This window comes from Schistocerca gregaria, chromosome 5, assembly GCF_023897955.1.
Source record: "Schistocerca gregaria isolate iqSchGreg1 chromosome 5, iqSchGreg1.2, whole genome shotgun sequence".
In the NCBI taxonomy this organism is placed as follows: Eukaryota; Metazoa; Arthropoda; class Insecta; order Orthoptera; family Acrididae; genus Schistocerca; species Schistocerca gregaria.
In genome coordinates this window covers 485,375,014-485,392,422 of record NC_064924.1, presented here as the reverse complement: position 1 = coordinate 485,392,422, position 17,409 = coordinate 485,375,014, and the positions used below count along the sequence as shown (strand labels likewise).

At 38.9% G+C, this 17,409-nt stretch overlaps 1 protein-coding gene across 1 annotated transcript in view; it reads left to right on the top strand.

Annotated features, from left to right (window-relative positions):
* LOC126272123 (venom dipeptidyl peptidase 4-like) overlaps window positions 1-17,409 on the top strand; it is a 298,015-nt gene that overhangs the window by 200,679 nt on the left and 79,927 nt on the right. Inside the window, exons 5-6 of the mRNA XM_049974723.1 lie at window positions 9,679-9,728; window positions 15,991-16,199. Of these exons, the coding sequence (XP_049830680.1) occupies window positions 9,679-9,728; window positions 15,991-16,199 (259 nt within the window). The remainder of the gene's footprint in view (window positions 1-9,678; window positions 9,729-15,990; window positions 16,200-17,409) is intronic.

The following is a 17,409-nucleotide window of genomic DNA, read 5'->3' as shown; positions in this document are numbered from 1 at the left end:
AATACTATTTTTCATTTACCCATTTCTGAATGCTCTTTATGTCTGGCACTAATTTGAAGTAGAAAGTTGCCTGACTATAGAAATGTGTTTTATCTATATTTTTCATTTACCCATTTCTGAATGCTCTTTATGTGTGGCACTAATTTGAAGTAGAAAGTTGCCTGATTATAGAAATGTGTTTTATCTATATTGCTAAATGGCTAAAATGGTCTCCTGATCCCAGTAGAGGATGCATGTCTAAATACTTCCAGGGGCAACAAAAATTTGATTTTCTATTATTTCATATAATTGTTGACTGAATTTAAAATTTTAAAGTGCTGCTGTAATGTACAAATTCAGAGATATGTTCTTACATTAATGGTTTAACAAAATAAGTTAGGAATTATGTACATATCTTGTGGCACCATAACTCATGGCACATGCAAATTACCCATCTAGATTCATCCAGCATATGAGAATAAGAGAGCTCAGCAACTTCTAACAGATTTTACACATAATTTCAAACTTTTCCAAAACTTTCTCTTGCTAACACCCCTCATAAAATAATTAAACAAAAAAGGTTTGTCACCTACTATATTTTCTCTGTTCATGCAGTAAAACTTCAGCATCAGGCATGCTGCAAAGCATATGGCAGATGGTGGTTCATTGGTAGATTACTATGGAAGTGCAACGTGTCTACAAAGGAGAATTGTGTGACCCATCATAAAAGATTGTTGAAGTGTATGGGACCTGTACCAAATAGGATTGCCAGTGAATATTGAACGGATGTGAAGGGCAGTACAAATGGTCATAGGCTCATTCTATCCGTGGGAGAGTGTAATGAAGATGCTGAAGGAATTGAATTGGCATTCACTTGAAGATAGATTCAAACCATCCTGTGAAAACCTACTTACAAAGTTTCTAGAACCAACTTTACGTGATGAATCTAGGAATATATTATAATCCCCTATGTGATGTTCCCTTAGGGGTTCCAAAGACAAGATTAAACTAATTACAGCAAGCACAGAGACATTTAAGCAATTATTCTTCCTGTGCTCTGTATCTCAATCGAATGGGAAAAAGCCCTGATTACAGCTATATTAGGATGTACCCTCTGCAGAGTATAAATGCAAACCATCCTGCGAAAAGTAGGTGCAGAGGTAGAGATCACTGAATGCACCTACAAAATAATATCATTGTATGACACATAGTTTAAGAGACAAGATGTCATAATCATTAATTCATTTGTAATTAGATTTTTGAAGCTATATTATGTGTGGGGGTTTGATCTTTTATAATCAAGGGGGTGAGGTTATTGGTCTTACTTAATACACAGTAATTTAGAGTCCACCTCCATAGCTGACCTGTCTGCATGCCATACTGTTAAATGAAGGACCTGACTTCAGTTCTTGGTAATACCATAGATTTATCTTGGTGTGAAGGCTGGAACAAGGTGCACTCAGCTTCATGTGACCAATCGATGAGACACTTAAGTGATAAATAGTGGCTCCATTGTCTGGAAAGGAAAATAGGAAAATACACTCCTGGAAATGGAAAAAAGAACACATTGACACTGGTGTGTCAGACCCACCATACTTGCTCCGGACACTGCGAGAGGGCTGTACAAGCAATGATCACACGCACGGCACAGCAGACACACCAGGAACCGCGGTATTGGCCGTCGAATGGCGCTAGCTGCGCAGCATTTGTGCACCGCCGCCGTCAGTGTCAGCCAGTTTGCCGTGGCATACGGAGCTCCATCGCAGTCTTTAACACTGGTAGCATGCCGCGTCAGCGTGGACGTGAACCGTACGTGCAGTTGACGGACTTTGAGCGAGGGCATATAGTGGGAATGCGGGAGGCCGGGTGGACGTACCGGCGAATTGCTCAACACGTGGGGCGTGAGGTCTCCACAGTACATCGATGTTGCCGCCAGTGGTCGGCGGAAGGTGCACGTGCCCGTCGACCTGGGACCGGACCGCAGCGACGCACGGATGCATGCCAAGACCGTAGGATCCTACGCAGTGCTGTAGGGGACCGCACCGCCACTTCCCAGCAAATTAGGGACACTGTTGCTCCTGGGGTATCGGCGAGGACCATTCGCAACCGTCTCCATGAAGCTGGGCTACGGTCCCACACACCGTTAGGCCGTCTTCCGCTCATGCCCCAACATCGTGTAGCCCGCCTCCAGTGGTGTCGCGACAGGCGTGAATGGAGGGACAAATGGAGACGTGTCGTCTTCAGCGATGAGAGTCGCTTCTGCCTTGGTGCCAATGATGGTCGTCTGCGTGTTTGGCGCTGTGCAGGTGAGCGCTACAATCAGGACTGCATACGACCGAGGCACACAGGGCCAACACCCGGCGTCATGGTGTGGGCAGCGATCTCCTACACTGGTCGTACACCTCTAGTGATCGTTGAGGGGACACTGAATAGTGCACGGTACATCCAAACTGTCATCGAACCCATCGTTCTACCATTCCTAGACCGGCTAGGGAACTTGCTGTTCCAACAGGACAATGCACTTCCGCATGTATCCCGTGCCACCCAACGTGCTCTAGAAGGTGTAAGTCAACTACCCTGGCCAGCAAGATCTCCGGATCTGCCCCCATTGAGCATGTTTGGGACTGGATGAAGAATCGTCTCACGCGGTCTGCACGTCCAGCACAAACGCTGGTCCAACTGAGGCGCCAGGTGGAAATGGCATGGCAAGCCGTTTCACAGGACTACATCCAGCATCTCTACGATCGTCTCCATGGGAGAATAGTAGCCTGCATTGCTGCGAAAGGTGGATATACACTGTACTAGTGCCGACATTGTGCATGCTCTGTTGCCTGTGTCTATGTGCCTGTGGTTCTGTCAGTGTGATCATGTGATGTATCTGACCCCAGGAATGTGTCAATAAAGTTTCCCCTTCCTGGGACAATGAATTCACGGTGTTCTTATTTCAATTTCCAGGAGTGTAGTTGGAGAATGACGTATTGGGCAGCCAAAATGAAACAATGGAAACTACACATTAGAATATCAACAACACAAGGAAAAGTTAGATATAGTGGGAATTAGTGAAGTTCGGTGGAAGGAGGAACAAGACTTCCGGTCAGGTGACTACCGGGTTATAAACGCAAAATCAAATAGGGGTAATGCAGGAGTTGGTTTAATAACGAATAGGAAAATAGGAATGCGAGTAAGCTACTACAAACAGCATAGTGAACGCATCATTGTGACCAAGACAGATACGAAGCTCATAGCTACTACAGTAGTACAAGTTTATATGCCAACTAGCTCTGCAGAAATTGAAGAAATGTATGATGAAATAAAAGAAATTATTCAGGTTGTGAAGAGAGACGAAAATTTAATAGTCATGGGTGACTGGAATTTGGCAGTAGGAAAAGTGAATATGGATTGGGGCTAAGAAATGAAAGAGGAAGCCAGCCGCCTGGTAGAATTTTGCACAGAGCACAAATTAATCATAGCTAACACTTGGCTCAAGAATCATGAAAGAAGGTTGTATACATGGGAGAAGCCTGGAGATACTAAAAGGTTTCATATAGATTATATAATGGTAAGACAGAGATTTAGGAACCAAGTTTTAAATTGTAAGACATTTCCAGGAGCAGATGTGGATTCTGACCACAATCTATTGGTTATGACCTGTAGATTAAAACTGAAGAAACTGCAAAAAGGTGGGAATTTAAGGAGATGGAACCTGGATAAACTGACTAAACCAGAGGTTGTACAGAGTTTCAGGGAGAGCATAAGGGAACAATTGACAGGAATGGGGGAAAGAAATACAGTAGAAGAAGAATAGGTAGTTTTTGAGGGATGAAGTAGTGAAGGCAGCAGAGGATCAAGTAGGTAAAAAGATGAGGGCTAGTAGAAATCCTTGGGTGACAGAAGAAATACTGAATTTAATTGATGAAAGGAGAAAATATAAAAATGCAGTAAATGAAGCAGGCAAAAAGGAATAAAAACGTCTCAAAAATGAGATTGACAGGAAATGCAAAATGGCTAAGCAGGGATGGCTAGAGGACAAATATAAGGATGAAAGGCTTATCTCACTAGGGGTAAGATAGATACTGCCTACAGGAAAATTAAAGAGACCTTTGGAGATAAGAGAACCACTTGTATGAACATCAAGAGCTCAGATGGAAACCCAGTTCTAAGCAAAGAAGGGAAAGCAGAAAGGTGGAAGGAGTATATAGAGGGTCTATACAAGGGCGATGTACTTGAGGGCAATATTATGGAAATGGAAGAGGATGTAGATGAAGATGAAATGGGAGGTATGAGACTGCATGAAGAGTTTGACAGAGCACTGAAAGACCTGAGTCGAAACGAGGCCCCGGGAGTAGACAACATTCCATTAGAACTACTGACAGCCTTGGGAGAGCCAGTCCTGACAAAACTCTACCATCTGGTGAGAAAGATGTATGAGACAGATGAAATACCCTCAGACTTCAAGAAGAATATAATAATTCCAATCCCAAAGAAAGCAGGTGTTGACAAATGTGAAAATTACCCAACCATCGGCTGCAAAATACTAATGTGGATTCTGTACAGACGAATGGAAAAAGTAGTAGAAGCCGACCTCGGGGAAGATCAGTTTGGATGCTGTAGAAATGTTGGGGCACGTGAGGCAAAACTGACCCTATGACTTATCTTAGAAGCTAGATTAAGGAAAGGCAAACCTACGTTTCTAGCATTTGTAGACTTAGAGAAAGCTTTGGACAATGTTGACTGGAATACACTCTTTCATATTCTGAAGGTGGCAGGGGTAAAATACAGGGAGCGAAAGGCTATTTACAATTTCTACAGAAACCACATGGCAGTTATAAGAGTCAAGGCACATGAAATGGAAGCAGTGGTTGGGAAGGGAGTGAGACAGGGTTGTAGTCTCTCCTCGAGGTTATTCAATCTGTATTTTGAGCAAGCAGTGAAGGAAACAAACAAAAAATTTGGAGTAGTTATTAAAATCCATGGAGAAGAAATAAAAACTTTGAGGTTCGCCGATGACATTGTAATTCTGTCAGAGACAGCAAAGGACTTGGAAGAGCATTTGAATGGAATGGATAGTGTCTTGAAAGTACGGGTATAAGATGAACATCAACATAAGCAAAATGAGGATAATGGAATGTAGTTGAATTAAGTCTTGTGATTCTGAGGGAATTAGATTAGGAAATGAGACACTTAAAGTAGTAAAGGAATTTTGCTATTTGGGGATCAAAATAACTGATGATGGTCAAAGTAGAAAGGATATAAAGTATAGACTGGCAATGGCAAGGAAAGCGTTTCTGAAGAAGAGCAATTTGTTAACATTGAGTATAGATTTAAGTGTCAGGAAGTCATTTCTGAAAGTATTTGTATGGAGTGTAGCCATGTATGGAAGTGAAACGTGGACGATAAATAGTTTGGACAAGAAGAGAATAGAAGCTTTTGAAATGTGTTGCTACAGAAGAGTGCAGAAGATTAGATGGGTAGATCACATAACTAATGAGGAAGTATTGAATAGGATTGGGGAGAAGAGAAATTTGTGGCACAACCTGACTAGAAGAAGGGATCGGTTGGTATTACATGTTCTGAGGCATCAAGGGATCACCAATTTAGTATTGGAGGGCAGCGTGGAGGGTAAAAATCATAGAGGGAGACCAAGAGATGAATTCACTAAGCAGATTCAGAAGGATGTGTGTTGCAGTAGGTACTGGGAGATGAAGAGGCTTGCACAGGATAGAGTAGCATGGAGAGCTGCAACAAACCAGTCTCAGGACTGAAGACCACAACAACAACAAGGAAAAGATAGATTACTACTCACTATAAAGATGTCTCAATGAGTTGTAGACAAGCACAACAAAAGGATGGTTATATATTAGCTTTCAGCCAATGCCTCCTTCAGAAAAGGAAACACACACTCATTTATTCACACAAGCAAGCACACCTCATGCACACATGACCACCATCTCCAACAGCCTGGATGCTGAAAGCTAATGTGTAACTGTCTTTTCCTTGTGTGTATCTGCAACTCAATGAGCCATCTTTATGGTGAGCAGCAATCTACCTTCTCCTTGTACTGCTGATATAGCAGTCAATCAGTATTGTATGGCTGATTGGACCTGATTAAGAGCAACTTATTGTACAATAATTTGGAAGTTACTTTAATTTAAAGAGATCTTTGTTTATAATAAATTTTAATGTAGTATAAAACTTGAATTATATTACCTGCCTAAATAATATATAAAAGGTATATGAAATTATTAAAAGTCTAAATTCTTTAAAAAATATATATATTTGCAAGCTATGAAAAGGAAGGGCACTGTAGCACATTTGTGATGAAGTGACAAGGGTATTATAATGCTGTTCCTTTTTATGGCATATGACTACATTCTTTTTAAAGATTTTTGACTTTCCACAATTATGACTAAAGTGAAGGAGTGAATGTGAAAGTTCTAATGTTAGGTGGATGGATACTACACTATTAAACAAAGTAAAAATGTGCTTAATGTTATAATTCTGTAAACAGGAGCTTGGGCGTTTAATTCCATCAGGTCATGGATAATGACATTATAGCTGCTTACTATATGTGACTGTATCAGTTTGACTCGGAGGCAAAACTGGAAGCTATCCACATGTCTTTTCTTAAATGACTTACTTTTGACAGTTCTTTACTTTCACTGTTCACAACCCCACAATGTTACACAGTTATATGGCCAGTTCACAATTGGGTAATTTTTGATAAGTCTCATTAATAGTTTGCAGGCAAACATCAGCATACTGCTACAATAGTTTACTGTTGAACATCTATGAGCAGTAAATACCTAACCACACAGTTCACTATTTCTGAAATAAGTTGAACAGACAGTGTCATTGTTTTAACCCATGGTCTATTTATGTTACACTAATTCCAATGTTCAGTTGACACATTACTCTAACTGAGCCGTGGACTGACTATCTTTGGATAAAAAATCGAGCCTTTATATATCCTCACAATAACCGACACTGAAACTATGCAATGTTTGGTGTTTAAGTTACAGAAATAACAATTAAAATATAACTTATTCAGTTAACAGTGAAAAATGCCTTCTTTCTAACAGTTTCTTATACCACAAAGCTTAGGCTGAATTATTTGTTTAAATAATGAAATTAACAGATATAGTTATGCGGACAATGCTTTTGACAAATCTGGTAATTATTTCAGAATTAAATAAGGGCTGGCTTTGCTAACATGTTTTGTGAATTTAAAAAAATGTAAATGTGTGACTAGGGCCTCCCATAAGGTATACAGTTCGCCGGGTGCAAGTCTTTCGATTTCATGCCACTTTGGTGATTTGTGCATTGATGGCGATGAAATGATGATGAATGGGACAACACAACACCCTGTCCCTGAGTGGAGAAAGTCTCCAAACCAGCCGGGAATCAAACCCGAGCCCTTAGGATTGACGTTCTGTTGCGATGACCACTCAACTACCGGCGGTGGACATGTTTTTGAATAGAGCCAAATAAATATTTAAAGAATCCTAGTAGTTCTTTTTTCAAATGTTTATAATTAGTACACAATTTATATTTCTTTATAAGTCAACAATATAATCTAAGTCATGAAACAATTGCTGATTTAATCATCTGATAAAATATATTAACTGAGAATGGTCAAAATAAATTAGAAAATTAATGACACACACAAAACTAAGAACAAACTTAGATCTGGTGGTATATTCCTTAAGACCAGCCTTTCTCTTTTACGGAAATGCAGATTATACTCATGTTTGTTAATGGTAATTAGGCAAAAATGAAAATAAAATTAATTTAAGGAGGCTGACAGCAAACAAGAGAGGAAATAAAAAGATCCCAGTTTACTTCACCACACACTGAGTGTACTTATAAAAGTATATCATTCTATGGCACATAGTTCAGGAGATATGAAATCATAAACACTGACATGCCTGAGAAACTGTGCATCATGCATGACATTCTAATTTATTACTTCTTTACTACTAACTCCTTTCACAACACATTTCACAGAATAATAGGCAAATATACCACTGAATGCACCTGCAAAAGTATATCATTGTACAGTGCATAGCTCCAGAAACAGAATGTCATGAACATTAAGCTGCATAGAAATGAAACTGCACTGCGAAATTCACTAAACATGCAGGTGAAATATGTGTACAAATAAGCATGAAATATGTTACATATGTGTGGAACATATTTGCAAAGCTGCAGGTAGAAAGCTCATCCTATACTGCCAAAACTATTTCTGTCAAATTTGGTGGTACACATATTAGTTACAGTCTGGAAAGAAATACTGTATGGGTAAGAACAACCAGGCTGCTATTCAGATGAGTGTGATGACATGAAAGAGAAGGGAGTATGAGGAGGTGGAGAAACAGGGGAAGGAGGAGATAGGCATAAATAAAAGGAGCAGGATATGGACAGAAGAGGGAGATGAAGAGACAGGCAGAGAGATGGGAGAAGATGAGATGACCAGACAGAGGTGGAGGAGGTAAATGACAGAGAAAGGGGTGAGGAAGAGATGGGCAAAGAAAGAAAAGGGAAGGAGATGAAGAGGGGCAGTGTGGAAGGGAATACAGATAGAGAGACTGGGAAGAGGAGATGGACATAGAGAGGGAGCGGCGGAGATGGACAAAGAGAGGGGAGGAGGAGATGGAACAAGAGGGGGATGAGGTGATGGACACAGAGGTAAGCAGCAGGTGGACAGAGGGGGAGGAGCAGATTGACAGAGAAAGGGGACAGGAGGAATGGATATGGATGGAGAGAAGGGCAGGAGGGGATTGACAGAGACTGAGTGATGGAGGAAGTAGACAGAGAGAGGGGGATAAATAAATGACCAGGCAATGCCGGGTTTCTCAACTAGCTATAAAAATATATATATATGTATGTATGTGGCACATCTCCTGTTCAACCACTGAACTAATTTCAACCAAACATAGTAACATATAACTTATTACTTAGAAAGAATCTCTGTGGAGATAAGAAACACCTTTCTACCAATGGGGTGGGGGTAGGTGAGAAAAAGAAGCATAGCTCACAGTGCACTAATTCCCAAACTTTACTCAGCCAGTACTTAAGAATGAGACCACTTAGTGAATTGCAAAAACTTTATGCATAATTTCAAACCTTTATGAAACTGTTTCCCAAATCCTTTGCGAGGCGGGGGGAGGGGGGGGCAGAGGGGTGCTACTTCGTAATAATATCCTATTCACAAAAACAGAAGTGTGGGTGATTCTCCGGGTAATTGGAGACATATCACTACCAGCAGGATAAAACACACCAGGATGAATGGATTAAAGTGCATTACTTCTTCAAAACGTTTGGAGTGACCCCTTACAGTTTCCTCTGCTTTATTCACTCCTTCCATCCATACTTCCATAGGCTTATATTGAACTAACCTCTCTTTTTCCATATGTACCTCATTTTCCTTCAATAGATCACCTCAGAGTAGTCATCTTGCACCATTACCTCTATTGCACATTTTCATTTCATTCACTGACATTTTCTTGTTCATAATGATCCTTGCAGGCTTTCCAGTAAAAGAATCACTTAACCACAAAGACGACTTAGCTGAGGGTGCAAAGCTGATCACACATCCTTTTACATTGAAATGAAGCTGCTATTTTTATTCACAGTGTATGCTTTGTGCTGTCATCGACATTGTTTGATTTTAATTGTTTATTGCTCTCTTTTTCACCACAGCTTCCAAGATCATATGTGGGACAATACGAAATTTTTGACATAGATCGCCAGTAAGTATATTTTAAATATCTTTCTCCTCATAGTAGTTGTGTACGTTGATATTAATCTTAGTAGTTTGGACATTGATAGATATAAGTAGTTTCTTAAAACCAGTGAACAATATACATTTTTTTTTATTTTGACCTACAGCAGCACAACACATTTTAGTAATGTCATCACTTGTTTTGAATTTGTGGAACACTTCAAACAATATTTTTGTGAATTTTTTTAATGTCATGTATCTTGTAGTTCATAAATTAACTTTATTTTGAAGGACCAAATGCAGTAAAAAATTTCCTCTATTTTAGAAGTTATTATTTTAAATTCAGTATATTGGGTCTGTTTCCACATGACTGCCCCTACTGTATATCTTATCTACCGTTCAAAAATCTTCTTCCTTTTTGTATGACAAATAGTTTGTGAATCAACATTTAACATCTGATTGAACAATGTATAATTGAGTGCTAGTGCTGGCATAAGCAAAAATGCTTTTGAAAATCTTGGTTGGCATTGAAGTGTAATCTATAGCTAAACTTGTTGAACAAGTAAAACTGTGCAGTGTACTGCCATTCGAATGAAAAGCTTTGTGTTTTGTATGTGTTGGTAGACACTTACTCATAAACAACCAAACAAAGATGCATTATATTTACATGTACAAAAAGGGAAGCATGAATGTTGACTAGTTTGTTTGGCCTCTGGGAGTGTTTCTTATAAATACTGGGAAACCTGGACTGGTCAACACCTGAACATAGGCACCAGCTATCCTATCTAATCACAAAATTTCAAGAACAAGTGTTAAGTGAGGAATATAGGTGGAAATTAGTGAAGTTTGGTGGCAGGAGGAACAAGATTTCTGGTCAGGCAAATACAGAGTTATAAATACAAAATCAAATGGGGGTAATGCAGGAGTAGGTTTAGTAATGAATAAAAAATAGAAGCATGGGTAAGCTACTACGAACAGCTTAGTGAATACATTATTGTAGCCAAGATAGACACAAAGCCCATGCCTACCACAGTAGTACAAGTTTATATGGCAGCTAGCTCTGCAGACGACAAAGAGATTGAAGAAATTTATGATGAGATAAAAGAAATTATTCAGATAGTGAAGGGAGACGAAAATTTAATAGTCAGATGGACTGGAAGTCAATAGTAGGAAAAGGAAGAGAAGGAAAAGTTGTAGCTGAATGCGGAATGTTGTAAGGAATGAAAAAGGAAGCTGTCTTTAGAATTTTGCACAGAGCATAATGTAATAATAGCTAACACTTGGTTTAAAAATCATGAAAGGAGGCTGTATATGTGGCAGAGGTGTGGAGACACTGGAAGGTTTAAGATATTTTATACAATGATAAGACAGAGATTCAGGAACCAGGTTTTAAATCATAAGACATTTCAGGGGGCAGACATGGACTCTGACTACAATCTATTGGTTATGAACAGTAGGTTAAAACTGAAGAAACTGTGAAAAGGTGTATATTTAAGGAGATAGGCTCTGGATAAACTGAAAGAACCAGAGGTTGTAGAGAGTTTTGGAGAGAGCATTATGGAATGATTGACAAGAAATACAGTAGAAGAAGAATTAGTAGCTTCAAGAGATGGAATAGTAAAGGCAGCAGAGGATCAAGTAGGTAAAAAAGATGAGGGCTAGTAGAAATCCTTGGGTAACAAAAGAGATATTGAACTTAACTGATGAAAGGAAAAAATATAAAAATGCAGTAAATAAGGTAGGCAAAAAGGAATATAAATATTTCAAAAATGAGATCAACAGGAAGTGAAAAATGGTTCTAAGCAAAAGAAGGAAAGCAGGAAGGTGGAAAGAGTATATAGAGGATCTACACATGGGCGATGTACTTGAGGGCGGTGTTACGGAAATGGAAGAAGATGTAGATGAAGATGAAATGGGAGATATGATACTGCGTGATGAATTTGACAGAACACTGAAAGACCTAATTTGAAACACGTCCCTGGGAGTAGACAACATTCCATATGATAGCCTTTGGAGAGCCAGTCCTGACAGAACTCTACTACCTGGTGAACAAGATGTATGAGACAGGCAAAATACCCTCAGACTTCTAGAAGAATATAATAATTCCAATCCCAAAGAAAGCAGGTGTTGACAGTGTGAAAATTACTGAACTCAGTTTAATAAGTCATGGTTGCAAAATACTAACATGAATTCCTTACAAACAAAAGGAAAAACTGGTAGAAGCTGACCATGGGGAAGGTCAGTTTGGATTCTGTAGAAATGTTGCAACACGCGAAGCAATACTGACCCTATGATTTATCTTAAAAGACAGGATAAGGATACCAAACCTATGTTTCTAGAATTTGTAGACTTAGTAAAAGCTTTTGACAATACTCTCTTTCAAATTCTGAAGGTGGAAGGTGTAAAATACAGGGAGCGAAAGGCTATTTACAATTTGTACAGAAACCAGATGGCAGTTATAAGAGTCGTGGAGCATGAAAGGGAAGCAGTGGTTGAGAATGGAGTGAGACAGGGTTGTAGCCTATTCCTGATCTTATTCAATCTGTGTATTGAGCAAGCAAATGAGAAGAAGAAAAAACTTTGAGTTTTCCTGACAACATTGTAATTTTTTTCAGAGACAGCAAAGGACCTGGAAGAGCAGCTGAATGGAATGGGCAGTATCCAGAAAGGAGAATATAAGATGAATGTCAACAAAATCATAGCAGGGATAATGTAATATAGTTGAATTAAATCAGGTGATGCTGAGGGAATTAGGTGAGGAAATGAGACACTGAAAGTAGTAGATGAGTTTTGCTATTTGGGGATCAAAATAACTGATGATGGTTGAAGTAGAGAGGATATAAAATGTACACTGGTAATGACAAGGAAAGTGTTTCTGAAGAAAAGAAATTTGTTAATATCGAGTGTAGATTTAAGTATCAGAAAGTCATTTCTGAAAGTATTTGTATGGAGTGTAGCCATGCATGGAAGTGAAACATGGACGATAACTAGTTTATAAAAGAAGAGGACAGAAGCTTTTGAAATGTGGTGCTACAGAAGAATGCTGAAGATTAGATGGGTAGATCATGTAACTAGTAAGGAGGTACTGAATAGAATCTGAGAGAAGAGGAATTTGTGACACAACTTGACTAGAAGAAAGAATCAGTTGGTATGACATGTTCTAAGGCTTCAAGGGATCACCAATGTAGTAGTGGAGGGCAGCGTGAAGGGTAAAAACCATAGAGGAAGACCAAGAGGTGAATACAGTAAGCAGATTCAGAAGGATGTAGATTTCAGTAGTTACTTGGAAATGAAGAAGCTTGTCAGGATAGAGTAGCATGGAGGGCTGCATCATACCAGTCTCTGGACTGAAGACCACAACAACAACATAGGACTATACTGTAGCCTCCTATATATTAAAAGGTCAGATTAATTACCTCATGTACAGAGCCATAGGAGCAGTCATTCTTCCTGAGCTCCATATGCAAAGTAAATTAGAAGAAACCCTTATACATAGTACAATGGGAAGTATCCTCTTCCATGCACATCAAAGTGGTTTGCAGAGTATGGATGCGGATGTATATGTAGAGGCTTTCCATGCTGAAAAGCGTATCAGTGACCATGAGGAAACTGTAGCAACAATGGTTACCCAAGTGCAGAAGGCAAGTAAAACAAGTGGAAAGATTTTATATGTTCCGTTAACTAGCCAAAAAGGTGTTAGTGTCATACCTCAGCAAGGACCTTCAAACATTCAGCTGTGGGCAGTAGCCTGTAGAAGATCTGTGGCTCAAATTTAGAAAATAGTTGACCAACTGCTGAATAAATATGTATACCAACAGCAGCAAGAAATGGTGGAATGGGAGTAGGCTTTGTCATGAGTAGGCAGGGAAGACCGAGAGTGAGTTACTATGAACAGTCCGTGGTAGGATAATCCTCATCAGGATTGACCTCAAACCAACACCACCAACATGCTGACATCACAAGCAGAAGACAGAGAGAGAAAGTTTATGAGGACAATTAATGGGTAATACAGGTTGTAAAGGGAGATGGAAGTCTAATAATCATGGGGGAGCGGAACAAAAGAGTAGAGTAGGAAATCAGTAGTAGGGGAGAGAACAGAAGAAAGAGCTACTGGAAAATGTGGGCTCAGTAGTAATAATCAGAGAAAAAAAAAGACTAATAGAGTTCTGCAATAAATTTCAGTCAGTAATGGTTAATAGACACACACACACACACACACACACACACACACACACACACACACACACACACACACACAGAGAGAGAGAGAGAGAGAGAGAGAGAGAGAGAGAGAGAGAGAGAGCTTAATTGAAAGTCAAATTAACTTAAACTTTTCCAGCTTTTATGAGTTTGGTTCAATCCCTAGATGTCATAGGTCTTTCTTGATTTTGTCCAGTCGTTGCTTCCTGGGTCATCTAAGCAGACGTGTTCCTTGGCATCCTTTTGCCTTCATTTTCTATACAATGTTTGACTACCACATCAGTTCATAGAGTTCCTGGTTCTTTCTTCTTTTCCAGCCATGTGCATCTTGCACTGGGCCAAAGACAGTACATAAAGATTTTGTTCCAATATTAACAATTTTTTATTGCCCAGCTTTTTGGTACTTGAGTCACTGTTCAATATAATGTCACTGGAAATGACATTGCATTATATGCCTTGAGTTCTGTTTTGATGGAGAATGTGTGTGATGCCATTATCTGTATCATGCTGAAGTGTGTTCTGGATGTATTAATCTTTTATTTATTAATTTTTCTAAATAAAATGCAACACATCTTTTTTTTCTCATAGCAGGATGGTTTTATTCATGGTTTGAAACACCATATTGTTCCCCAATTCTTTGGCAATAAAATGCTATATTTCAGTGTAATCTCTGCTTAGTTGTAACGTATTACACAATCTTAATGTGATAGCCTGTATACCATCATGGGACCACACTATTGGTATGTGTCTGAGCCATGGTATTGTTGCATCAATAATTTTCTTATTATTGCCGCAGTGATTCCCATGGAGTCCATCCTTCAGTGAGCCAAAGAGATGGAAGTCAGAAGGTGAGATCTGGCCTGTAGGGCAGATGAGGAAGAACAGTCAACTGCAATTTTGTGATCTGTTATTGGGTGTGCAGACTTGTATCTGGCCTATCATTATCACAGAGAAGGAGCAGCATGTTTTCATTATTGTGGCAACTAACAAGCTGTAATCATTTCTTCTGCTTCCTAAGAGTCCCTTAATGAACTTTGGAGTTGAGCATTCTACCATGAAGCAGGACACTGAACACAATAGCCCCTTCAGAGAAGACTGTTGCCATGCCACTACCAGCTGAGGGCACTGTTTTGAATTTGTTCTTTGAATGAGATGTTGTGTGGTGCCATACCTTGGGTTGCCCTTTTGTTTCAGATTCACAGTGGTGGATACATTTTTTGTTGCCTCTGACAATGTTTGACATGAAATCATCATGATCAGCCTCATTACAAGCAAGTGATTTGGCACAGATATTCCTTCTTTCTTCTTCGTATTCTTTAGTTAGGCTTCAAGGAGCCTACTGCATACCAACCTATGAGCATGCCAACTGGTGAACAAGTGTGTCAACACTACCAACAGGCATACCAAGTTGAGCACTGACTTGTGTAATTATTCATTTATCACATTGAACAACACCGCGGGCATCACAGCTGTGTACAGCCCCCTGAACATGTGAGATCAGTCAGATTCTATTCTCCTCATTTTGCTGGTGACAGACATTTCATCCAGCAACTTAACATGTTTTTGTCCACTGCCTGGTGTCTGTAGACATTCTGTAGTTGCCTGTGTATAGAATCCCACCAGATTCAGTTTACTGTTTATACTGAGAAACGGTAGCACTACTGTTAAGCTGTTAAACCCTGGTGATGGTACTGCAATTCTCTAAATTTTCCACACCAGAGAGTGCATAAGGAGAGACATGAAATTCAAGATCTTATCATATGTATACAAACATTTTCCATGCAATTGTATGTTACTCACCCAGAGATCTTTAAAACAGTTATTTTAAGGAATATGCTAAATCTGCTATTTTTTTCCTCAATTCATCACATGCTGTTGAAGTAGGTAGAGTAAATGATAGTGATGGTGTGACAATCTATACTTTCTTCTAAGTAATTAGTGGCCCTCACAAAATATGCATGTAACTTTAGTGCATTTGTTTTATTATATTAGAACAGACAATTGGTCAGTTAACAAAATTATTTATAGTTGTGTGTGCAAAGAGGAATGTAGCTTTTAGTCCTAAAACTGAGAATAACTATTTTTTTCAGGGAAAGCTATCCACTACTGAGTATGGAGAAGAATGAAGATAGGCATTTGCTAAATCTAGTTGTTTGGGCACCAGTAGGAAATGCACTTGCATATGTTTATCATAATAATATATATTATAGACAAACTGTGGATTCACAAGATTACAAGCTCACTCAAACTGGTATTCCACATGTTGTGTACAATGGTGTACCAGATTCAAATTACTTGGGTAAGAAATAAAGTAATTATTGTTTTTATTTTTATTTTTTCATCTCTTTGTTGTTTTCTGTTGATCAAAGCTTGAAAGAGAACTATGAACAATATGGATTGTACCTGAAGCGACAATTGAAAGTTTTTGTGAGGATCAAGACTTAAACCTAGATTCACTTATCACATCAGACAGATATCAGCACAGTTACTGTGATAATTAACTATTCTAACCTTAATCAGTGCTCTCATGTTTATATATGTATCATCACCCATGTATTACTCACTACTAGATTTTGGCCCTTCCCCAGATGTATCCACATGTTATGATCTTCATCTTTTCGCATCCGAGTTTTTATGTGATCAGTTCATCTTCCATTAGGGTGTCCTTTATGTCTTTTCTTATCATGATGCATCTAATACACAATCTTCTTAGTTCATCGCCCATTATTTTGTGTTGTTATATGGCATGTTCATCTCCATTCCAATTTTTTTAAAAAGTCACTATCATCCCTGAACCCCATCCCTACTCTTATCCATTTTTTGTCTTCCTGTTCCTTCTTCTTATGCCCAACATACATTTTTCTCTTATCTATTTGGCAGCCTCCAGCTTTTGAGCTGGTTTTTAAGTCCATATTTCACGTCCATAAGTTAGTACTAACAGTATACTTTGGTTACAGTTTTACATTTAGAGCATGTTAGGAATTTACTTCTGGGGACAAGCATCCACTTCGTGAGATGAGATTCTAAGACATTTTTTCGTCCTGTTTATTTCTTTAAGGTCCCAGATACTTGTTGTTTTCAGTTTTCCTAACAATACAAGTTTATCAATTGTGTCTCTAATTTCATTATTAATCTTTACTATGCTATCAGCACACAGATTTTGCATTATTTTGGTATTACTCTATTCATTCTTCTTGCTTACTATCATACTTGCTATGTTATCCTTCCATCCTTTGCTGAAGTTCTTCTGGATCCAAAGCAGATAAAATAATGTGCTCTTCAAATCAAAGCTTGTTACGTAAAATTCATTTACATGGAGTCCTTCTTCATCCCAGCCGAGTGATTTGTAAACCTCTGTAATGACTGCAGAGAATATGCTTGGTGAAATGAAGATAACTTTCTCAGTTCTGAAATGTTTCATTCTCTTAATGTAGTCAAGTGACAGAACTTGTGGTATATATCGCTCAAGGAATTCTTTTCGGTAGATTCTATTTCTTGATCTCAAGTGC